Source organism: Ahaetulla prasina, chromosome 1, assembly GCF_028640845.1.
Source record: "Ahaetulla prasina isolate Xishuangbanna chromosome 1, ASM2864084v1, whole genome shotgun sequence".
Lineage (NCBI taxonomy): Eukaryota > Metazoa > Chordata > Lepidosauria > Squamata > Colubridae > Ahaetulla > Ahaetulla prasina.
In genome coordinates this window covers 299,022,096-299,048,732 of record NC_080539.1, presented here as the reverse complement: position 1 = coordinate 299,048,732, position 26,637 = coordinate 299,022,096, and the positions used below count along the sequence as shown (strand labels likewise).

The 26,637-nt window shown below is 42.6% G+C and overlaps 1 protein-coding gene across 1 annotated transcript in view; it reads right to left on the bottom strand.

Annotated features, from left to right (window-relative positions):
* Positions 1-26,637, bottom strand: part of RAD51B (RAD51 paralog B) — a 397,526-nt gene that overhangs the window by 192,862 nt on the left and 178,027 nt on the right. The window contains exon 10 of the mRNA XM_058161894.1: positions 3,119-3,197. Within this exon, the coding sequence (XP_058017877.1) occupies positions 3,119-3,197 (79 nt within the window). The remainder of the gene's footprint in view (positions 1-3,118; positions 3,198-26,637) is intronic.

Genomic DNA, 26,637 nt, shown 5'->3' with positions numbered 1-26,637 from the left:
CAGACTCTCTTTAATCACAACCGCCACCCCCCCACCCCTACCTTGGGCCCTTGGCTGATGGAATGCGCGGAAACCCGGAGGGCACAGTTCAACCAGGGGTACACCCCCCTCTGTGCCCAACCAGGTCTCCGTAATGCCCATAAAGTCCGCGGACTCCCTCTGAATAAGATCACAAATCAGGGGAGCCTTATTAACCACGGACCAGGCATTGCAAAGCATCAGCCTCAGACCCAAGCTCTGAGGATCCGGACCACCCGGGGAACGAGTAAGGACTGAGGGGCCGGAGCACGTGATCGCCTTTAAACATCGAACACGTGCTCCCGAAGAACGATACGGCCCCTTGCCTCCGCCATATCTGCCTCTCCCACTTACCGTACAGATGGAATGACACTCTCTGCTCTGAACACTCCCCTCCCTCCCTGTCTTCGGACCAACTAAAGTAATGCCGTGAGCGCGCGCTAGGACTGGACATACCCTCCCCGACGGGTTTCCCCCAACACCCGCCCTTACCCTCCCTACCCTTAAAAATTCCCTATTTAAAAATCCCCAAAGGCTCTTTTTAGCCGCATGCCACCTCTCGGGATTCCAAAATCCGTCGTCAAGGTAGGCCTTCGATAACGTAGAGGGCCATGTCCGCGAGAGGGGGGAATCTCGCAGACTGAGAAGTTGCGTCCTTAGATACATCTCGGAAATATATGGAGATGGACAAATCCAGTCCCAAACCAGTCTTTAAATACGATGGTAATGCAGATATAATATTACATGGTAGGTTTCAAACTGGGAGATAAGAGTGTAATAGTCCGAGGGTGAGAAAAGATGGTCCAAAGATGTTCAAAAGATGAAATAATCCAAAAGGTGGAGTAAAGGTGCATGATGACAAAGATGACATAGATGACAGTAAAATAGGCCTTAAGAAGGCCATGTGGGGGGGGGAGACGGCGTTACTATCACCGCCATCGACACCACACCACCTCCGACACCAAAGTGGCGGGGGGGGGCACCTCCCCATGCATCAGCCGATTTCAGAGACTCGTCAAGTCCTTGGGGGGCGGAGTCCAAACCCACGCCTCACCCCAACTAACCGTGATCTTTTTTGGGGGATAACCCCCTCTTCAGGCGCTGCCACTGCCATCCGCCGAAAAACGGCCAGGCACTGGCCACCGCCCCCGGTCCAGTCAGCGGGGCCTACATCCGCTTCCCCCAACCGGCCGAAAATGTCTCCACACCTCCACTCCCTCTCCAAAACACAATCACCTCGGCTCTCTGTCCTGTCAAATGCTCCCCAGGGGAAAAAACCACCTCTGGTGCCCCAGGCGTCGAACGCTGCCGCCTCTGCCATCACCGAAGGGGAAAAATGATGAAAACGCCAGCCGCCGCCCCAAACATGCAGAACAAGCCGGCGGCCACGCCCTCATCCCACCGGCCAGCGAAAACTCCTCCTGGGGGCCGAAAACCCCTCCTCGGCCTGGCAACGATGTCCCACGATGTTCTACCCAACTGGACACGATGTTCTGTCCAGTTGGGGGGGGGAAATCCTCTTCGGGTGCTGAGTGGTCCTGCCTACGGCCTCCGCCACCGCCGAAAAAACAAACGACGGAAAAACGCCGGCCGCCGGCCGCCGCCCCAAACACACTGGGTAAGCCAGCAGTCGCGTTCTCGCCTCACCAGCCAGCCGAAACACCACGAGGGGGGATAAAAAACCCCTCGTCGGCTTGGCATGATGTTCCGCCCAGCTGGGGAGGGGGGCCAAGTTGTCAGAAAGCCCCCTCCCTACCAAAAACTGGATAGGGGAGATTTGCCATCCCCCCGCTACCTCTAGTTAGACGCCATTCTCGTGCATGCGCTATGAGCTATATATATTCAGGTGACTGGCAGCTGGGAGACAGAGGTTTGAGAGATAGGATAGGGATTAGCCATGTGAACAGTCAATTTCACATAAGTGTACTTTTCTGTCAACTCAAGGATGTGTAACTTCATAGTGCTAAAGGCCCAAAGAAATCAATCCTTGCTTGATTTCTAATACAAAGCATTGACATCAGCCTCTATAAAATATTCTGCTTTTCTCAATGTCTGTATGAGCTAGTATCTTAATAGAGGAATATCACATTTGTTTAAATATATGATCTATTTAATCTGCTCTTCCCATAAATAAGATGATTTCGACTGAATAGTCAGGGAAATTGTGAGTTCAGTTACAGGATATTTTATTTTGGGAATCACATCCCACTTGTAAAATATGGAACCCAAAGCTCATTTGACATAAAGCTGAAAGGTAAATAATATCTGAACAACCCACACATAATTCAACAGAACTGTGATTTTGTTAAATTTTTGAAAGCAGAAAATATATTTTTGACATTTACAGTAACTCATTCATATAGAAAACAAACAACAGGAAAACATTTCGGAGATAGAGCAAAAGTTCAGAAATGTATGTGCACACGAGGTGTTTTACATTATTATAGTTTCAATCAAATATATCCCACATTTAGATGGTATACCTAGATTAATACACAATCAACTTTTTTTCTGAACACTGAAACACTAAGATACCTCTCCAAAGCAAACTATTACACATGATCCTCTATTATTGTAAAAGCAACAGATTGTTCATCACATCTGATACAGCCCTACACTGATATTTATTTATTTATTCAAGAAAATTTATATAGCTACTTAATTCACTCTCAGTGAATTACAATGGTTTTTGGCCCAGTTAAATTTATTTTTGTTAACACCAAAGTTTCAGGAGCATCCATAGGTACAAGAATTCAGAAAACATCAGTATAAAATGCCTAATATTGACTTGCCTAATATGAAACATTTACTAAATAGAATAGAATAGAATTTTTTATTGGTCAAGTGTGATTGGGCACACAAGGAATTTGTCTCTAAATTCATTTAAAAAGAACTAGATTCAACTAATATTTACACTGTTCAGTCTCACACTTTCCAGGTTGAACCAACTCCAATTTTCTCTGGAAAATAGCTTTGTGGAATTTAGGGAGCTCAAATTAAACATGTGGAGAGTACCAGGCTGGGAAAAGCAGCTTTAAGCACTTACTTCCCTCAGCACATTAACTATAGTAAGACAAAGCCCATTTTATCGTAGTCTTACCTTGGAGAACCAAACCAGAATTTTCAATAATGTATAGGAAAGATGTCAGTGGAGCAATAGGGGTCTTAGCAACCAGGATCTGCAAAAACAAAACAAAACAAAACCGCATATGGTATAGTGATTATTAAGGTGTCCAGAGGAACTCAGCTGGATAAACAGCACTTCTAATATATTTTCTTACACTGGCTCTACAAAGAGTTTGTTCCACCATTCATACTTTAGGTTCTATTTATTGATTTAAACTATCCAAAGTTCCACATTGTCTTAATATAATCTTTTATTTATTTTGCTGAAATACACAACAGGGTATGTGTTTAACCAACCCTGCATGAAGATGAAAACCAAGAAAGAATATGATACAATGAGATCCTACACAGGAGTTCTCACAGTAAGAATCTAGAATCCCTTCTAGTCATTCGTAGCCAAACAGTCATGTTTTAGCATAAAAGTAACACAAACACAGCAGCCCCTATCTTATAAACTCTCTAGAAATTCTAGAGGGATGTTGATAATTTAATTTATGAGATTCTAAAGAGATTCTATTGCTGCCATTTCTGCTAAATGTGTATGCATTCCAAATGTGAAGCAGATTTCCTCACTCATTTCTGCCTCAGGGAAAAAGAGGAAAGACACTGGAAAGCAATTTCCTAGTCTGTGGTTTTCACAGTGGCATTTCCAACTTTGTAACCCTAAGGGCACCACTTAACAAGGCTGCTGATCCAAAGCACACTCTTGGTTCTTTCAGAACTCTGTTTCAATTACAGTGATGTCATATCCATTTTGTAAAGACAAAGAAAATGCACCAGGCCATAGGACTGCTTTCATTTTTGGGCCGCGGTGTGGCTCAGGCTGTAAGAAGCCTGTTATTAAAACACAGCTGCCTGCAATTACTGCAGGTTCTAGTCCCACCAGGTCCAAGGTTGACTCAGCCTTCCATCCTTTATAAGGTAGGTAAAATGAGGACCCAGATTGTTGGGGGGGGCAATAAGTTGACTTTGTAAATATACAAATAGAATGAGACTATTGCCTTACACACTGTAAGCTGCCCTGAGTCTTCCGAGAAGGGCGGGATATAAATGTAAAAAAAAAAATTATGTATGTATTGGAGCTAAATCTACATGGAAGGAAGAATGAAGTAAGATACCCCAAGGCTCTGTCTTAGGCCATAGTACTCTTCAACATATTCATAAATAATTTAGATAATAGAAGGGGAATGTATCAAATTTGCAGACAACACTATGTGGGGCAGAATAGTCAACACTTTAGAAGATAATACCAAAATCCAGAAAGATTTTGACAGACTTGACCACTGGGCACTATCCAACAAAATGCATTTCAGTGTTGAAAAGGTAAGGTTTTACACTTAAGCAAGAAAAACCAAATGCATAAGTAGGTGTTACTGGCTCAACAGCAGTAACTGTGAGAGGGATCTAGAAGTTCTAGTGGACAACCACTTAAGTATAAACCCAGCAGTGTGCCACAGCTGCCACTCCCCACCCCCCAAAAAGCCAATGCCATTCTAGGCTGCATCAACAAAGAAATAGTATCAAGATCAGATGAAGCATTAGTAGCACTATATACTGCCTTGATAAGACCATTTGGAATACTGTGTCTAGTTGTGGTCAACCCAATCTGAAAAAGATGTGGAGACTCTAGAAGAGTACAGACAAGAATCACCAAGATTATTAGGGGTCTGGAAGCTAAAACATATGATGAACGGTTGAAGGAACTGGGTATGTCTAACAAAGGAACTGGGTATGTTTAACAAAGGAACTGGGTACATCTAACAAAAAGGACTTTAATTCTTCTCAAAGTTTCAACAGAAAGAAAGCAATTCAGTTTGCAGTGCTGAGAGATAATTGACTGGAATTTATTATGATATCGGGGACAGGTTTGATGAATTTTTGTTTTATTTTAAGTGATGAATGTATGTTTACTTTAATAAATGTTCATAGTTCTGCGCATGCGCAAGATGGCGCGGCGCTGAAGATTCGGCTTTGGCGTTTGAGAGGCTCCCCGAGGATGGCGACGCCTGGGCCGTCCGCCTAGCTGCTTATTGTCCCCGGCCAGGTTGATCATCTCTCTGGCAGCCGTGGGAGAGGTCTCCGGACTTTTTCGTACCCACGACTGCTGAGAACGAGGCCGGGCAAGCAGTGGATTTCAGCGGCCATGTTTTCAGGCCTGGAGGTGGGGCGATGAGTCGGCATTTCTTTTCGGCTGTTTTTCGGCCGTTTTTTTCAGCCGGTTCTCTTGGTCTGGTCCCCGGTCTGCTTCTGGGCTATGTTGTTCGGGTTTTCTCCGCTGCGATTTGGGACGATCTGAAGACAGCGGAGATGTTACATCTATTCCATCTGCCTCGTTGTCCCGGTTCTTCCGGCTTTTTCCCTGTTGCCAGATTGTGAACTTGGCGTCCTTCACATCCTCCAGCCTCTCGGAGTGGTTCAGTCCCATGGATAGGCCTGGCCTCTTGGAGGGAGAGGTGTGGAGAGATCCATCCCCCAGAATGGTTAGGATCTACTAGAGGGGCGACAGAGATGGAGGGGTCCCCCTTCGACGGTATTTCCGGCCATGTTTGGAGGTGGTCGTTGGATGACTGCGGGGAGACGATGGAGGTATTCCCGATTTGTCCCCGTGTAACCATCCTTTGACTCTTATAACATCATTTACACCTCTCCTTGGCCTTTTGGGATCATTATGGCCGTTGCTGGTCCTATTGGGACTTTTTGGAGTAGGCAGGAAACTCGCTTGGGGACAGAGGAAGACATTGTTTGTGACCGGAGCACCCCCACCCCCTTTTCCAGGATGTTTGGACTAGGCACCTGACAGATTATCATCTAGACTCTCCTTTTGTTGTTTTCCATTCTATGCCCGTCCTCATTCTGAACTACCATCATTTGTTATCATCCTTGCCATTCGGAGATGGAGCCTTTTTATCGCCAACTTTATCTTCAGTTGTTATGCGCTATTCTTTATATGAACTCTTGCACCTGCGAGGTGCCCCCGCCTCGCAGGAATGGCCCTCCACATTATCGAGGGCCGGCCTCAATGACGGGTTTTGGGACCAACAGAGGTGGCATGCGAAAAAAAAGAACTTGTGGGGTTTTTTAGAAAGGGAATTTTTAAGGGGAGGGAGGGTAAGGTCGGGTAATGGGGGTAACCCGTCGGGTGGGGGGCCAGTCCCTACATGTGCTCGCGGCGGTTCTTTATTAGGTTCGGAGGTTACGGGGGAGGATGTTGTTCCTATTTGTGAGGTTGGTTTTATTGATACGGTAAGTGGGTGGGGCACGTATGGCGGAAGTGAGGGGTCATATCGATTTTCGGGAGCGCGTGCTCGATGTCTGAAAGCGATCACGCACTCCGACCCCTCAGACTTCTCCTGTTCCCTGGATGGTCAGAATCCTCAGAGCTTGGGCCTTCGGGTGATGCTGATGCACAGTCCGTGGTGAACAAAGCCCCCCTCATCTGTGATCTTATACAGGGGGGCGCCGCGGACCTTATGGGCATTACGGAGACTTGGTTGGGCACAGAAGGGGGGGTGCCCCTTGGGGAAATGTGCCCACCGGGTTTCCGAGCATTCCATCAACCGAGGGCCCAAGGTAGGGGTGGGGTGGTGGTGGTTGTTATAAAAGAGAGTCTAGAGCCGAGGGAAACCACTGTTCCTCAGATTGCCGGTTGTGAATCCCTCCTTGTGAAGTGGGGCCATAGGGGTCAGTTGGGCTTGTTGATCACGTACCTGGCTCCTTGCTGCGTGACAACAGCCCTGCCCGAGTTGTTGGAGGTGCTTGCTGGGGTGGCGGTTGAGACCCCTAGACTTATGGTCATGGGGGACTTTAACCTGCCATCTACCGGCATGTCATCAACGTCGGCTCGGGAGTTCATGGCCTCCATGACGGCCTTGGACCTGACGCAAGTAGTGGATGGCCCTACCCACATCGGGGGAGGCACACTGAATTTGATTTTCATCTCTGGACAGTGGATGAGTGATCTGGTTTTGGGAGATGTAGTCACTGAGCCGTTGTCATGGTCAGATCACTCTCTCCTTCGTCTGGACTTTCAGACTGCCACCCAACACCGCAGGGAGACGGGACCAATACGATGGTTCCGTCCCAGGCGCCTGATGGACCCAGAGAGGTTCCTGACGGAGCTTGGGCCATTTCCTGAGGATCTTGCCCACGGCACGGCTGAAGAACTAGTCGCGGCTTGGGAACTGGCCACGGCTGGGGCTCTGGACCGTGTTGTGCCTTTGCGGCCTCTGACCCGGCGTAGGTCTCAACCAGCTCCTTGGTTTTCTGAGGAGCTGAGGGAGATGAAACGCCGGAGAAGACACCTAGAGAGTGTCTGGAGATCCAGCCGTTCAGAAGCTGATCGGACACTAGTTAGGTCTTTTAGTAGGACCTACCTAATGGCATTGAGGGAAGCAAGGCGTTTTTACGTCTCCTCCCTCATTGCGTCGGCAGATAACCGCCCGGCCGCCCTGTTTCGGGTGACCCGCTCCCTTCTTCAACAGGGGGTGCGGGATGACCCGTTACAAGGGTGTGCCGAGGAGTTTAGTGGTTATCTATACGATAAAATCGCTCAGCTTCGGGATGGTTTGGATCAGAATTGGGTGGATCCAGGTGAGATGTCAGAGACCCATCTTGTCGAGACTGTTTGGGATGAATTTGATCCTGTGGCTCCCGAGGACATGGACAGGTTGCTGGGGAGGTTGAATGCCACCACATGTTTACTGGACCCATGTCCGTCCTGGTTGGTGCTGGCCACACAGGAGGTGACACGAGGCTGGCTCTGGGGGATTATAAATGCTTCATTGTTGGAAGGGGTCGTCCCTGCCGCCTTGAAAGAGGCGGTGGTGAGACCCCTCCTCAAGAAGCCTTCCCTGGACCCAGCTGTTTTGGGAAATTATCTTCCGATCTCCAACCTTCGCTTTGTGGCGAAGATTGTAGAGAGTGTGGTGGCATGTCAATTACCCCGGTACCTGGAGGAAACTGTCTATCTAGACCCGTTCCAGTCCGGCTTTCGGCCTGGATATAGCACGGAGACGGCTTTGGTCGCGTTGGTTGATGATCTCTGGAGGGCCAGGGATGGGGGTCATTCCTCTGCCCTGGTCCTATTAGACCTCTCAGCGGCTTTTGATACCATCGACCATGGTATCCTGCTGCACCAATTGGAGGGATTGGGAGGCACCGTTTATCGGTGGTTCTCCTCCTATCTCTCTGATCGGTCGCAGACAGTGTTGGTAGGGGGGCAGAGGTCGACCCCGAGGCACCTCACTTGTGGGGTGCCGCAAGGGTTGATTCTCTCGCCCCTCCTGTTCAACATCTATATGAAGCCGCTGGGTGAGATCATCAGTGGCTTTGGAGTGAGGTACCATCTGTACGCTGATGACACCCAGCTGTACTTTTCCACCCTGGGCCACCCCAACAAAGCTATCGAAGTGCTGTCCCGGTGTCTGGAAGCCGTACGGGTCTGGATGGGGAGAAACAGGCTCAAGCTCAATCCCTCCAAGACGGAGTGGCTATAGATGCCGGCACCCCGGTACAATCAGTTGCAGCTGCGGCTGACTGTTGGGGGCGAGTTATTGGCCCCGATGGAAAGGGTGCGCAACTTGGGCATTCTCCTGGATGGACGGCTGTCTTTTGAAGATCATTTGACGGCCGTGTCCAGGAGAGCTTTTTACCAGGTTCACCTGGTCCGCCAGTTGCGCCCCTTCCTAGACCGGGATGCCCTATGCACGGTCACTCATGCGCTCGTGACATCTCGCTTGGATTACTGCAATGCTCTCTAGATGGGGCTCCTCTTGAAGAGCATCCGGAGGCTGCAGTTGGTTCAGAATGCAGCTGCGCGGGTGATAGAGGGAGCCCCTCTTGGCTCCCATGTGACACCACTCCTGCACAGACTGCACTGGCTACCTGTGGCCTTCCGGGTGCGCTTCAAGGTTTTGGTTACCATCTTTAAAGCGCTCTATGGCATAGGGCCGGGTTATTTACGGGACCACCTACTGCCACTGATTGCCTCCCACCAACCCGTACGCTCTCACGGAGAGGGATTCCTCAGGCTGGCCTAGGGTTTTAGTTTTAAATTTAGTTTTTAAATGGGGTTTTGTATTATTTTAACGATACTTTTAAATTTGGCCTAATTTAATAAGTTTTTTAAATGTTGTTTTAACTTGTATTTATTCTTATGTTTTATTAGGCTGTAAACCGCCCTGAGTCCTTTGGGAGATAGGGCGGTATAAAAATTTGAATAATAAATAAATAAATAAATAAAAAATAGTATAATTAAAAAATAAAATAAGGCAGACAGTCCACCTGAATTCTAATGTGGAGAGGAAAGATAAACAACTGACTTTAACACTGGGGGTAGGAAGAATTACAACTATTGAATATGGTGTGAAGACAGGAGAGCTTGGGCTCCTTCCAGGATTGAAAAAGTATGCCAGATTTTACTTGAAGCTACATCTATAGAGTTGTCCTCACAAACAACCTCTTTTAATTTATATCTAACATCTGCTAGCCCACACATTTCTTTTATAACTGGGAGGGCATGGAACTGCCAGACAAATATACAACACAGCAAGAACTGGTTTAGGAACCAATGTCAGTGGTTCGCTTTGAGTAATGTAATGCCAGAAAAGGCAGCTCTGGATGGGAGGCAAATGCAACGACATGCTTCATGGTGCAAACCTGCAATGTAAGCACTTTCCCTTCCTTAGGGCAAATTACTATACTTCCTTCAAAGAAAGAGGCAACTGGGTCATCAGGATCAAGACAATCCTTGAAGAAATATAGCTATAATGCAGAAATCTTTACTCAAAAGTGAGGGTCTTACTAAGGTTGTTATGCTCTTGTAGTTTCAATAGTTAAGTGTCATCAAGTTGGGTCCAACTCTTGCTAACTCTACAGACAAATGGCCTTCACCTCAACCCATCCCAGAGATAATCCACAAAACTTCCAGGGGCATTCCAACAATATCCTTGATTGTGTCTATTTGCTATATCTGCGTCTTCTCCTTTTAGTTCCTGCAACTTTGTCAAGCATAATTGCTTTTTTAGTCCATCATTTATTTTATTTATTTATTTATTTATTTATTTATTTATTTATTTATTTATTTATTTATTTATTTATTATTTAAATTTTTATACCGCCCTTCTCCCGAAGGACTCAGGGCGGTTCACAGCCAGATAAAATAAACAATAATATTACAATATAAATACTATTAAAATACAATTAAAAGACTTATTCAATTGGCCGAGATTAAAAATTTAGAATAAATGATAAAAACCCATTAAAAAACCCACAAATTTAAAAACTAATCCAGTCCTGCGCAGATGAATAAGTGTGTTTTAAGCTCGCGACGGAAGGTTCGGAGGTCCGGAAGTTGACGAAGTCCTGGGGGGAGTTCGTTCCAGAGGGCGGGAGCCCCCACAGAGAAGGCCCTTCCTCTGGGTGTCGCCAGACGACACTGTCTCGCTGACGGCACCCTGAGGAGTCCCTCTCTGTGAGAGCGCACGGGTCGGTGAGAGGTATTCGGTAGCAGTAGGCGGTCCCGTAAATAGCCCGGCCCTATGCCATGGAGCGCTTTGAAGACGTTCACCAAAACCTTGAAGCGCACCCGGAAGGCCACAGGTAGCCAGTGCAGTCTGCGCAGGATAGGTGTCACACGGGAGCCACGAGGGGCTCCCTCTATCACCCACGCAGCCGCATTCTGGACTAACTGAAGCCTCCGGATGCCCCTCAAGGGGAGCCCCATGTAGAGAGCATTGCAGTAATCCAGACGAGACGTCACGAGGGCGTGAGTGACTGTGCACAAGGCATCCCGGTCTAGAAAGGGGCGCAACTGGCGCACCAGGCGGAAAGCTCTCCTGGAGACGGCCATCAGGTGGTCTTCAAAAGACAGCCGTTCATCCAGGAGAACGCCCAGATTGCGCACCCTCTCCATCGGGGTCAGTGACTCGCCCCCAACAGTCAGCCGAGGACTCAGCTGACTGTACCGGGATGCCGGCATCCACAGCCACTCTGTCTTGGAAGGATTGAGCTTGAGCCTGTTTCTCCCCATCCAGACCCGTACGGCTTCCAAACACCGGGACAGCACTTCGATAGCTTCATTGGGGTGGCCCGGTGTGGAAAAGTACAGCTGGGTGTCATCAGCGTACAGCTGGTACCTCACACCGAAGCCACTGATGATCTCACCCAGCGGCTTCATATAGATGTTGAACAGAAGGCGAGAGAATCGACCCCGCGGCACCCCACAAGTGAGGCGCCTCGGGCCGACCTCTGCCCCCGTCAACACCGTCTGCGACGGTCGGAGATAGGAGGAGAACCACCGATAAACGGTGCCTCTCACTCCCAATCCTCCAACCGCGCAGCAGGATACCATGGTCGATGGTATCAAAAGCCGCTGAGAGGTCTAATAGGACCAGGGCAGAGGAACAACCCCTATCCCTGGCCTCCAGAGATCATCCACCAACGCGACCAAAGCCGTCTCAGTGCTGTAACGCGGCCGGAAACCGGACTGGAACGGGTCTAGATAGACAGTTTCATCCAGGTGCAGGGGAAACTGATATGCCACCATACTCTCTACAACCTTCGCCGCGAAGCGAAGGTTGGAGACCGGACGATAATTACCTAAAACAGCCGGGTCCAGGGAAGGCTTCTTGGGGGGGGGGCTGACCCCCGCCCCTTTCCAGGCGGCCGGAAAGACTCCTCCAACAAGGAAGCGCCAGAATCGCCTGGAGCCAGCCTCGTGTCACCTCCTGAGTGGCCAGCACCAACCAGGAGGGGCACGGGTCCAGTAAACACGTGGTGGCATTCAATCTACCCAGCAACCTGTCCATGTCCTCGGGAGCCACAAGGTCAAACTCATCCCAAACAATATCACCAAGACCGCCCTCAGACGCCCCATCTAAATCGCCGCAATTTTGGTCCAAACCGTCCCGAAGCTGAACGATTTTATCATATAGATAACCGTTAAACTCCTCAGCACGTCCCTGCAACGTCCCTGTCTTTGCTACATTATTATATTTACTACAGGAATTAAACACATATGCCAATAATATGTATCCTTATCTTACTCCTTACCCTTCCTGGCCCATGCTTGTGCTTCCCTGACCCGTGTTATTCCCGGCAAGCGTTCCCTGACCAATGCTACACTGGTGGGCTTTCCTTGACTCATACAACACTTCTTGAGAATGTCCATGCGCCAACCTTTCCAACCTGTGCACTGTTCCTGATCTGCACTGCACTTCTTGCACTCTCAAGGAAGGAACAGAGATTTCTGATGCTCTCTGCCAGTTTCCCACAAGGAAACAACCAGAAGTCAGGAATCACTCCTGTTCCTTTTTTGCCCATGCACAGTCATTCTGTTTCTCTGTTTAGGTAATACAATTTCTCTGAAATAATAACTCATTGGGGTATGGCTTGTCTTCTATTACTACTAAAACTCTCCTGTATGTCTGGAACCTTCAACTGGGCAAAATGATGGCAATATGTCAATTTTTGAATCAACATACCTCAATGTGTCTAAAATCCAGGACCCATTACTCACATGGGATTGAAATTTAGCAAAGTTGTGGCTGTATTAGCCATTTCCAAACTCTCTGCTAGCTTCTCACAAGGAAAGTCAATGGGGAAGCCAGAAGGAAGTTGGAAGTTGCTCTAGCTTCCGCTGCTTTTTTGCCTGCCTACGATCATTTTGTTTCTCTATTATCTGGAATTATCTGGAACAATGACCCAATGGATAATAGGCTGTCTAATTTATATTATGTTTTTATTGTATGTCTTCCAGATTCAGTCTTGCTCAAACATCTAATATCTTTAATTTGCTAAATTTAATCTATATATTTGAAATCTACATGGTCTGTTTCACAATATGTACCTGGAAATGCCCTGGCTGAATGTATTGTATTTTTCTAACTTCTGTTTCCTATTATGTAGTCAGTTTGATTCTAATGTTATCCATCTGCTGATGTCTAAGAGTGTAGCCTTTACTTATCCTGTTCTGCTGTTCGAAGCAGTTGCCAGCAACAAAGAACCATCACTACAAAACCCCTGCTTTAGAGATAGTTCTCAGTTAATGGCAGCAATTGGGTCCAGGAACCATGACACTAAGCAATGTCATGAAATTATGTCAACTTATAACTGAAGTTCCAGTTATGATTAAAAGGTGAATCTCACAAGTTTTTAGGTTGCCACCTCCCACCAGGTTCCCTATTGACTTTGCTGGTTGAAAGGTAGTCTACTCAGATCTATTCATGAAAGGGTGCAAATGGCAATCACAGGACTGCAGGATGCTGCAACAGTCACGATTGTGAGGTGGTTGCCAAGCATCAGATTTGAGATCACCTGGCTGCAGGGACACTGTGACAGCTGCCACTACAATAACCAGCTGTAAACGTCCTCATTCAGTGCTGTCGTAACTTTGAACAGTTACTAAACAAATGCTAATTAAGCAGAAACTACCTGTAATTGAGTTTACTCAGTACAAATCTTCCCATAGTTCTAGATCAGGGCTGTCAAACTGGTGGTCCACAGGCCACATAGTGCCCACGCAAACCACGCCCACCCCAGCTCGGCAAAGGCAAAAAACATCATAATCCAGCCTGAGATGCGATCAAGTTTGACACCCCTGTTCTAGATTCTTCTATTTCCCCAACTTTGTCATTCCAATCATTCATTAGTAGTACTATGTGCTTTTTTGAAACTTTATCACAGCCCATTTGCAATATATTTCTTAATGTGGTCTATGTTTACATTTTTATTAAGGTTGTATAACATTTCATTATATAATATTCATGAAATAGCCACTGTTTCTAAAAGATATGATCCGGCCAGTTATGGGTATATATATATGTGTGTGTGTGTGTGTGTGTGTGTGTGTGTGTGTGTGTGTGTGTAAATTACGTAATGTCCTTTTTTAAAATATCATTGCCGTTTATTCATTCAGACTCTGAATAGTATATCACATAATCATCTGAAAGTAGCCCATTACTCCTAAATTAGAACACTCTTAAAATATTTAATTTAGTGTACTGTGCTGTATTTTGGTTTCAACAGTTACAAGTTTCCCTTCTCACATTCCATGGTCCAATTATATCTATGTTTGTAAAACACAGACCTCCTTTTTCAATATTGGCATCATTGGTAACCAAACTTCCTTGCAGCTTTGGTTTAGCCCTATCAATTCCGGATCTACTCATGAAAGTTTGAGATTCTTCCTCTAGTTATATAAGTCCCTTTGACTTGGAGGTGTCATCATCCAGCACCCAAATGGATGTCAATATTTAAGCTATGTCCATAAAGGAATGTTTTATTCTTTACTATATGTTAAAAAATGAAATAATAAAAGAAATAGCAATAATATACTTGCAAGAAATATATATAGTAAAGAAATCATCAGTGTGCTACATTGTAGGGACTGTGGCTGTCTAATTCTTCACCACTGGTTAGGCTACTACAGTTGCAGAGTATTAGGTTCAGCAACATCTGGAAGGCAACAAGTTATCTATTTCTGTTTTTGAATAACAGCTATAAGTAAAAGTATAAAGAAAGCTCTCCAACAGGAGCTGCAGTCACCTTATAGGTGTCATTATTACCTGATTGCCTACCTGGAAGTGGGAGAATGGAGGGATTCTTTAAGCACCTGGCAAGCCACAACACATAGCTGGCACGGAGCATTCTGCTTGGTCACTCACATGTTCTACAAGGTTTGAGGGGATGTTTTTTGAAGGAGACAGAGTGCATATTCTCAGGGTACAAAGAGTATATAGAGTACGTTCATATATAGCAAAATAAAGTACACTCATTGCCGTGTTCAATGTAGCTGGATGTTACAAAAGCTTATAGGTTATTGCTTGTGGGACAAGTAAACTTCTACTCCACAGTCAAACCACTTTATTTTAAACATGATGGCAGAGTTCTCCAGTCTTCTGGATTGGTGAGCGTATCTTGGAATATTGTGATCATGTTATGAAAACATTTCACAAATGTTCACTGAAAGGACACTGGAAATTATACTACATACTACTGCCTATAGCTTAGTTTCAAGCAGAATGCTCTGTACCAGGGCTGTCAAACTGGCGGCTCGCGGGCCAGATGCATCACTCACATGCTCCGTGAAGGGAAAAAAGTCATGAAACATCATGTGATGGCAACATGACGCGGTGAGTTTGACACCCTTGCTCTGTACTATTCCTATTTACCTTTGTGTTTCCCTGAACAGGTGGAGATACTTTCAAATATACACTGGCCTGCAGTCAGTCACCCACCTTCCTCCCTCCCCCCTCCCCTCCCCTCCCTCCCTCCCTCTCTCTTTCTTTCTTTCCCTGCCTTTTTTTCTTTCCCTATTGAAAGCATTTTGGACCGAACTGGGTCCCAGAAATATTATTGGCAATAAAAGGTTTAAAGTATGCCCCCTCCTTTAATTGAAAGGCTTTTTAATGTAAATATTCAGGTAGGACACGGTACTTGGCAAGTACCCAAGAAGATGTGTATAATCTAACTGATGTATTATCCTCCTTTATCATTTGTAGCAAAGAACAGTGGGTGCAAATATATAATTTTTTTGCAAAATTTTCTACTGAATAATTTTCTGGTGATTGTGTTATATTACTGTCTATAGTAATAACATTACTATTTTATTTACTGTATTATGTTATAATGTCTTTAGTTTGGGGAAGCTTTTTGCAATGGCAAACACATACCAGTAACATGCTTTCAGGGATATAAAACAAGTGCACTTCTATCTACAGAAGTCTTTACAAGACTTGAACAGAAAGCTCTACTTTCTGTATGAATTGCTGTTCACTCAGCTCTGACTGTGGCAATTACACTCCTGAATTCCTTTAATGAACATTCATTCAGCAACTGTTTGAAGTTATGATGGTGCTGAACGAATGATAATTAAGACTGGTTCTTGAAGTTATGACTGTTGCAGAGCCTAACAACTGCATTGGGGACTAACACAACTGCTGTCACTAAGTGATGTGGTCATGTGATATTTCACCTAATGACTGTTTCACTTAGTGACAGAAATTCCAGTTTCCAGAGTCATTAAGCTAGAACTACCTATATCCTCTTTAAGATACATCACACTAATTGATATAATTTTGCTACCATTCCCATACAAATAAGATGCAAGAGGATTGTATCTATTGAAACGCTTAAAAATTCAAGTAGTCTTTGAAAAGAGGTACATATATTATTAATAGGACTATTGCCAAAGGAAAAAGCATCCAACTACATTTTCAGAAAAAATAACCAAAAAGATGGCTCTGCGGCCATGTGTGGGGAGCCCAAAGGAGCACACAGTTGTGGAGTTGGTTAGTGCCATGAGAGCCCTCCCTTTGTCTTTGGTGGTTTAGGAGTATAAACAAACAAAAAAACAAATAAGAAGAACAATTTTACCAAACCATTTCAAACTATGTGGAAAGTAACATTACAAACAGTTCCAGCATATAAAAATGTCTCTCTGAATGGACATCCAAGATGTCAAGCAGGAAGACATAAGACAGATTTCTCCTCTCCTCCCCAGTATACAGTAACTTTACAATTGACCTGAATTTTTGGTGTTGGAGGAGTATTCAAATATGCACTTAACTGCAGGCATAAGTAGACAGTACCCAAAAGATGATTATCACTGGATAATTTTATATGTAAAAACTAGACTGAAAAGGGAATAATGGCAAATCATTACTTTATTGTTGCCAAGAAGTAGAGTTCAACTCAAAGAAGCCTTTGCTTTTTATTTTATCTCAGATGAACAAAACCAACAAAGAACATGTATTAGTAAAGCTATCTTATGGGACAGTTCTTTACTAAGATATAAAACTTTCAGCTGTAAGAACAGGATTAAGAATTAATAGTATAATTAAAACAAAACAAACAATTCTATCCACAAAGTCCAAGTTTCCGTTCCAGTCAGTTCAACATAACAGCATATATGTTTCAAATGGAATGAAACCATTATAAAAGTAGATCAAAGACAGGTGAAGGGTAGCCAGAAAATTGTAATAAAGAAATGACTGAAAAAAGATCAAAAACCATGCCTGCTCTGGAGGGTTGTTTATGAACTTAGCATCAAAATGGCTGATTTTCATCAAAAAAGGATGTTAAGTTAAATGGGTATCAGAGTGCTCACTTGCAAATGTTTACAGACAATTGTTCATTCTTTACTGTAATTATATTTTAGTTTCATATGCTGAGTTGATTTCAATGAAAAATTGTGATAGCAAAAAGCAAATTGGTTTATTCATTACTTTATGGACTTTATTGATTTATTCATTGCTTTATAGCCTGAAACCAAGCCAACATACATTAAAATGTACAGAAGAACGAAAGTGCATGCATAAAAATGACATAAAATAAAACCACTCAAAACTAAGAACGAGGTACCAATTGGTTTCTGTAGGCTAAAGTTACGGATAGAAATTTGGTCATTGTCCTTGATATATTGAAAAATTGGTCATTTAAAAAACAACAGTAACCTCATCATGAGGCCAATTAAAATTCCTAGGAAGAGTCATGGTGGAGCAGTGGTTAGAATGTAGTACTGCAGGGCTAATTCACTGCTCACTCCAGGAGTTCGAGTCTGAGCGGCTCAAGGTGACTCGGCCTTCCATCCTTCCAAAGTCGGTAGGATCCAGATTCTTGGGGGCAATATGCTGACTCTGTAAACTGCTTAGAGAGGGCTATAAAGCACTGTGAAGCAGTATATGTCTAAGTTTTTTTTAAAATTTATTTACATTTATATCCCGCCCTTCTCCGAAGACTCAGGGCTGCTTACAGTGTGTAAGGCAATAGTCTCATTCTATTTGTATATTTACAAAGTCAACTTATTGCCCCCCCCAACAATCTGGGTCCTCATTTTACCTACCTTATAAAGGATGGAAGGCTGAGTCAACCTTGGACCTGGTGGGACTAGAACCTGCAGTAATTGCAGGCAGCTGTGTTTTAATAACAGGCTTCTTACAGCCTGAGCCACACCGCGGCCCTAGTTCTATTGCTATTATGCATAAGATATCAGTTATGGATGCAACATCTATGCTTGGACATGAACAAGTACAATTTTCATATCGGAAATTGTAGCACCTTTTGTTTGCCACCCTGTTAGGTAATGTATTGACTCAGGGCAGAGAAAAAAGCTGCTATGTGGATCATGCCAGATCTTGAAAAAAATACAAAGAATCCAAAGAGAGGTGGTAATTCTACTATAGTAAAGATGGGAAATCTACCTATCTGCCTGAATAGCCAAGTCCTCAGCCTTCTGCTTAAATTCTGCTAATGTTTTATCAGGGCTTAGGATCAGTACAAAAATATATCGAATCTTGGTCACTTAGTTTTGCAGAGTATATTCAAATCCATCATTCAGGCTAAGATGAATCAAAGAGGTTCCCCAAAATATTTGGTTTGCCCAAGATCTTAAGGAGCATATTTTGAGAGACAGACAGACGGTGTGTGTGTGTGTGTGTGTGTGTGTGTGTGTACGTATGTGTGTATATGGGGGGGAGAGACAGGGAATCAGGAAGACAGAAGCAGTAGGTAAATAAAGGAAAAAGAGAAACACCAGTCTAGTTCTTGTGACTTTAGTGAGGAAAATGTTTAAGTTTTATGGCTATTATGAGAAGTAATACTTTTTTAATAAAAAAATCTAAATGGAAAAATGATAGTTCCTTTGGCTGCACATTTTCTCCTAGGATGGATTATCATGCCAAGTTGTTTTTGTTTTTTTACTTTCAAAAGGTTTAAAAGTAGAGATGAGGAACATTTTCCCCGTCTGGAGTAACATTCCTTTGTGGGTAATCTGTTGCAGCAAGTAGTAAAGGAAGCAATTCTTTCTCTTTATTCCTGTCTCTGCTATCTATATCTTCCTTGATTAATTTCTTCCCTGAATCATATCCCTAAATCAATTTCCTTCTTTTCCACAATCGTTTTCAATTGACCTCCAGAATCTGAGAGACACAAACTCTATTTCATTGAGGGCTCTAATTATCTATTTGTGACCACATTTGTATAAAAGAGCATACTTGAAAATGGAAGATAAATGCACTGAAATAAGGAAATATTATTCAGAAAGGATATTAATTATCTTAAAATATTAAATTAAACTCATGTATTAATAAAACCATTGCTAAGCAAACAAATTTTCCCCCTGTGCCAAATCTGTAGGGCATACAATCCTTATGTCAGAATCTCTCTGCTTATTGTACAGCAAGAAATAAAGTGGGGGAGGGGACAAGAGAGAAAAACAAATTCTTGGGTTTTGCATCAATTCAAGGAACCTTCCACTCTATAACTGCATCTTTTCTTTCACAGAAGGAAAGAAAATAATGTACTGTATCAGTAAGGTATGGGGAACGGAGGAAATTATCTGCAAAAGGCAAAAATGCTGAATCTATAGTCTATTACTCAAATATTAGGTATCAATATAAAATAGGCAGCTATCTTAAGCCGAGTCAGCATACTCTCTCATTTAGCTCAGTACACCTGACACAGAGCAGCAGCAACTGTCCAAGAAGAAAGATATGAGTTTTAATTGCCCCCTTAGAAATGTGCTTTGCTGCTAAATGTTCCCCAAATCCCTGAGAGCCCAAGTTTGGCAGTATGAATTCCAATGCTATATGTATGTTCCTGAGAATTTGAAAGGCCTCTTCGTGTTACAAGTCCAAACCCTAAACAGAAAATGTGGGTTAGACAGCACCACCACCAGATGGATTCGTAACTGGCTGACCAACCGCACTCAACGTGTAGTCCTCAACGGAACTACATCCACATGGAGGGAAGTATGCAGTGGAGTACCCCAAGGCTCTGTTTTAGGCCCAGTACTCTTCAACATCTTGATCAATGACTTGGACGAGGGATAGATGGGGAACTCATCAAATTTGCAGATGACACCAAGCTGGCAGGAATAGCTAACACTCCAGAAGATAGGCTCAAGTTACAGAAAGATCTTGACAGACTTGAACATTGGGCGCCATCTAACAAAATGAAATTCAACAGTGAAAAAGTAAGGTTCTACATTTAGGCCAAAAACAAAATGCACCAGTACCGTATATGTGGTACCTTGCTCAATTGTAGCACCTTTTGTTTGCCACCCTGTTAGGTAATGTATTGACTCAGGGCAGAGAAAAAGCTGCTATGTGGATCATGCCAGATCTTGAAAAAAATACAAAGAATCCAAAGAGAGGTGGTAATTCTACTATAGTAAAGATGGGAAATCTACCTATCTGCCTGAATAGCCAAGTCCTCAGCCTTCTGCTTAAATTCTGCTAATGTTTTATCAGGGCTTAGGATCAGTACAAAAATATATCGAATCTTGGTCACTTAGTTTTGCAGAGTATATTCTGGATAACATAGTTGAAAAGGTATTTGTGGTCTAGGACTGTTGACCCAGGAAAAACATGTCAGAATTTGTCTCCAAATAAGAAAACCACACACTCATTTTTGCAAGCTGAAATGGAAATTGTAGCCCTCTGAAGAGAAGTACACTTAACAAAAGCTTTAATTAAAACCAGGTTAATGGGTCACTATTAAATAAAACCATTTACAGAGCAATCTAAATGTATCATACATCACCCCATCCTATGAGAAAACCCTGACCAACGGAAGCTACTTGTGAAGGATTTTCTCTCTTTTTGGTTTTACAGAACCACAGGCAATGACTGTTTGGGGCCTCTTTATAAGAAGTGAACCATAAATCCAACCTAATTATAAAAATAGTACATAGGTTGCATTTGTGCTTTAGTAAACATCGCACTCAGATATATTTATCAGGTAGCGATCAGAATAAAGAGCAGCAACATGAACAAATATACGTTACTGAAGTGCTTCTTGTTGCAGATAAAAAATTGTCATTTTTGCCATGCTTGCCTTCTTTCAAATTAACACACAATTTAGATTGCAAAAAGGATTACAATAATTTTTGACTGAGAATGCTCTTTCCTGATAATAACTTAACTCTCCGAACATTTTATAATAGTAATGCTTATATTATTTATTTATTTATACCGCCTTCTCCGAAGACTCAGGGCTGCTTACAGTGTGTAAGGCAATAGTCTCATTCTATTTGTATATTTACAAAGTCAACTTATTGCCCCCCCAACAATCTGGGTCCTCATTTTACCTACCTTATAAAGGATGGAAGGCTGAGTCAACCTTGGACCTGGTAGGACTAGAACCTGCAGTAATTGCAGGCAGCTGTGTTTTAATAACAGGCTTCTTACAGCCTGAGCCACACCGCGGCCCTAGTTCTATTGCTATTATGCATAAGATATCAGTTATGGATGCAACATCTATGCTTGGACATGAACAAGTACAATTTTCATATCGGAAATTGTAGCACCTTTTGTTTGCCACCCTGTTAGGTAATGTATTGACTCAGGGCAGAGAAAAAAGCTGCTATGTGGATCATGCCAGATCTTGAAAAAAATACAAAGAATCCAAAGAGAGGTGGTAATTCTACTATAGTAAAGATGGGAAATCTACCTATCTGCCTGAATAGCCAAGTCCTCAGCCTTCTGCTTAAATTCTGCTAATGTTTTATCAGGGCTTAGGATCAGTACAAAAATATATCGAATCTTGGTCACTTAGTTTTGCAGAGTATATTCTGGATAACATAGTTGAAAAGGTATTTGTGGTCTAGGACTGTTGACCCAGGAAAACATGTCAGAATTTGTCTCCAAATAAGAAAACCACACACTCATTTTTGCAAGCTGAAATGGAAATTGTAGCACCTTTTGTTTGCCACCCTGTTAGGTAATGTATTGACTCAGGGCAGAGAAAAAAGCTGCTATGTGGATCATGCCAGATCTTGAAAAATACAAAGAATCCAAAGAGAGGTGGTAATTCTACTATAGTAAAGATGGGAAATCTACCTATCTGCCTGAATAGCCAAGTCCTCAGCCTTCTGCTTAAATTCTGCTAATGTTTTATCAGGGCTTAGGATCAGTACAAAAATATATCGAATCTTGGTCACTTAGTTTTGCAGAGTATATTCTGGATAACATAGTTGAAAAGGTATTTGTGGTCTAGGACTGTTGACCCAGGAAAACATGTCAGAATTTGTCTCCAAATAAGAAAACCACACACTCATTTTTGCAAGCTGAAATGGAAATTGTAGCCCTCTGAAGAGAAGTACACTTAACAAAAGCTTTAATTAAAACCAGGTTAATGGGTCACTATTAAATAAAACCATTGCTAAGCAAACAAATTTTCCCCCTGTGCCAAATCTGTAGGGCATACAATCCTTATGTCAGAATCTCTCTGCTTATTGTACAGCAAGAAATAAAGTGGGGGAGGGGACAAGAGAGAAAAACAAATTCTTGGGTTTTGCATCAATTCAAGGAACCTTCCACTCTATAACTGCATCTTTTCTTTCACAGAAGGAAAGAAAATAATGTACTGTATCAGTAAGGTATGGGGAACGGAGGAAATTATCTGCAAAAGGCAAAAATGCTGAATCTATAGTCTATTACTCAAATATTAGGTATCAATATAAAATAGGCAGCTATCTTAAGCCGAGTCAGCATACTCTCTCATTTAGCTCAGTACACCTGACACAGAGCAGCAGCAACTGTCCAAGAAGAAAGATATGAGTTTTAATTGCCCCCTTAGAAATGTGCTTTGCTGCTAAATGTTCCCCCAAATCCCTGAGAGCCCAAGTTTGGCAGTATGAATTCCAATGCTATATGTATGTTCCTGAGAATTTGAAAGGCCTCTTCGTGTTACAAGTCCAAACCCTAAACAGCACATATGGAACCATCCCCAATGATCTTACTGTATTGACAGCTAAGTTCATCAAATGTACATAGATGTTACAGAACTACTACTTTTAGGTTACCTATACTGACATGATTTATATCTATTGATTGCCACTCCCTTAGAGTTACCCCATCACTTGACATTAAGATTCAACAGAGTTTGAGATTCAACTTTGCAATAATTGAACCTGATACACTGACAAGTTGCCAGGAAAAATTTCCAGTCTTCCCTGTGGAGCACTGCAACACTTCACTACTGCAATACAAATCACCAATTGGATTTCTATCTCAAACAAAGGATGAAGAATGAAAGAAGAGATTAGCTAATTAGCTCTGATTTCATCTAACCCATCTAAGCTTATACTGCACAAAAAAGATGAATGATATGGTTATTTTTTCCGCTAGTTGCTGTATCAGAACAAATACATTAACTGCAACCATATGGTTGAAAGAGTATTTTTCTAGATTGTATTTGTTTGGCTTTTGTTCTCTGGAAAACAGATATGGTGACTTTCAGAGGAACTTATAGACACCATGTAAAACTAAAATACATTATGGCAAGACTGTCACAATATAGAGTATATTCTGGATAACATAGTTGAAAAGGTATTTGTGGTCTAGGACTGTTGACCCAGGAAAAACATGTCAGAATTTGTCTCCAAATAAGAAAACCACACACTCATTTTTGCAAGCTGAAATGGAAATTGTAGCCCTCTGAAGAGAAGTACACTTAACAAAAGCTTTAATTAAAACCAGGTTAATGGGTCACTATTAAATAAAACCATTTACAGAGCAATCTAAATGTATCATACATCACCCCATCCTATGAGAAAACCCTGACCAACGGAAGCTACTTGTGAAGGGATTTTCTCTCTTTTTGGTTTTACAGAACCACAGGCAATGACTGTTTGGGGCCTCTTTATAAGAAGTGAACCATAAATCCAACCTAATTATAAAAATAGTACATAGGTTGCATTTGTGCTTTAGTAAACATCGCACTCAGATATATTTATCAGGTAGCGATCAGAATAAAGAGCAGCAACATGAACAAATATACGTTACTGAAGTGCTTCTTGTTGCAGATAAAAAATTGTCATTTTTGCCATGCTTGCCTTCCTTCAAATTAACACACAATTTAGATTGCAAAAAGGATTACAATAATTTTTGACTGAGAATGCTCTTTCCTGATAATAACTTAACTCTCCAAACATTTTATAATAGTAATGCTTATATTATTTATTTATTTATTTATTTATTTAAATTTTTATACCGCCCTTCTCCCGAAGGACTCAGGGCGGTGTACAGCCAAAGATAAAAACAGCAAGTATACAAAGTTAAAATATCAATTTAAAATACCTATTCAATAGTGGCCGAATTAAAACCGTCAGATTGACCTAACCTAAAATACTCCATATAAAATTACAAAGGATTAAAAATTAAAAATTTAAAATTTAAAAAAATCAGTCCAGTCCCGCTTGAATAAATAAGTGAGTTTTTAATTCCCGGCGAAAGGTCCGAAGGTCAGATATTTGGCGCAAACCGGGGGGGGAGTTCCAGAGAGTAGGTGCTCCAACAGAGAAGGCCCTTCCCCTGGGGGCCGCCAGCTGGCATTGCTTGGCGGACGGCACCCTGAGGAGACCCTCTCTGTGAGAGCGTACGGGTCGATGGGAGGCATAAGGTAACAGCTGGCGGTCCCGTAAGTACCCGGGCCCTAAGCCATGGAGCGCTTTAAAGGTGGTATATATTGGATTTAAAATGCAGCCTAATTTTCTTACAGCATAATTCAACCAGCTTGGACGCATTATTTCGTTCTCATGCTAACTAGACATTCTGGGAATTAAAGACCAAACAAATCTAGAGAATGACAGGTAGGAGTCCCACCAGGAAGGCGTACGATACTTTAATGAAGATTCAAAGGAGATGTGCCATTCTGTTCTTCAACTTTATCAATCCAACCTCTGATTGGTTACCATGTTTTTTTTCCATGTGCAAAGAGTGGTTGCCATGTCTTTTTCATGTTCAAAACATCTTAAAGCCACAGTACCAAGGAAGACTCTTGCATCATCTCCTTTGTAATCCAGAAGTATTATTCTTATGTCATTTGGCTACTGGCCAGAAGAATTGCGTACTCTTTAGTTCATGATTATTAAATACCACTATAATTTTTGTTTGTATTTGTATGATTATGTATAATCATATGTAATATGTAATCGTATTACATATAAAGATACAGATACCTGTTCCCTAATGTCCTGTCTTCATAAGTATAAAACTCCATTTGTTGTATTTCTTTGTTTTTGACTTCTAGCGCATACATTTTTATATGTAATTCTTCCCCCTCAACTTGTAAGTTCCTGGCAGTTTTCATGTGATAACTTAACATTTACGGGAATAGGTATAAAAACACAACATATTAGCATTTCTCCATTTCATTTTGTGAGGGATAATGGAAACTCTGTCAAACACACGCATGCATCTCTAACCTACATTAATAACAGTCTGAAGTAGAAAGTTGTGGGTCTTAGTTTCTTGCCAAGAAAACTATCCAAGCACTAGACCGCAGTACAAATATTTTTACCCACAGAACTGCCTGCAAAATGATTTTAGCATAGAACAAGATGTTTTCCAAAATTCAGTCGTAACCCTCATTCTGTATGATTACAAAAAAGTTAACTCGGCAATGTAAAAAACACACATTTCTGAGCCTGAATGGAATACATTAAAAGGCAAAGATAAGTAAAGGAATCCAGGCCAAATATTCCCCACAGCACAGAACAAAATGGGGGGGGGGGGAGTTTTCATTTGTCGATGTATATTTATGTGAGACGGTGACTGTAAATACTGATGAAGAAGCAAAACACTCTACCAAGCCAAATTCTAAAGAAATAAATAACTTGTTCTTTTTAACAGTATAGTCCTTTTAACAAGAAATTATAACTGAAGGTATTTTAACCCAGTCAAGATCAAACGTAGCAGGCTTTCTTGAGGTAAAGAACAGTTCCTACTAGGAGATCATTAATGGAAAACAATATTGTACTCAAACATTGTGGACAATAATTAGGTGACCCCTTTCTATGCAAGGCAATAGATAGAAAGGATGACAGTATTTCAATACTAGGCATTCTCAGGTTAAGTTGATTATCTATTTCCGTTCCAGTCTAGACTCAGACTTAGTTATAAAATGAAAATAATCTTAGAACTTATTTTGGATAATTACCAGGAATGTGTGCAATGTCATTGGCTCTCTTATACCTTTCTGCAGTTAAGAAACTACAGTCTTTTTTTTTTTAGCTACCTTGGCAGGATGGGCTGTGGAGATAAAAACATGTTCTTGCTTTGATGTTTTTGATGTTTGACGTTCGGTGAGGCTGAGGTCTTATTCTTTCTCTTAGCCTTTGACCTACACATGAATTCTTTCTGTTCCCCAGGTTCTTTTATAACTACTTAAACTGCTTTATAAACCATCCAGACATTTGAATTGTGCTACCATTGGATAACACACAAATGTAATTCTCATTTCCAGAGGCAGGAGGAATTCATGAATACATTGTCTATCTCTAAATTGTAAGACCTGACAATTGGGGGCGATAGGGTGGTGGCGGCAGGAGCAGCAGGCCAGGGCTTCCCTCCCTCCCTCCCCCTGAAGTCCTCTTGTGTGCGGAGACAGGGAAGCCCTGGCTCGCCCATCCTTGCTGCTGCCGCCTCCTCGCCCCCAATCAATCTGCTCTTTTTGGAAATTTGCTTTTCTTCCAATGCCAAGACTTGGATC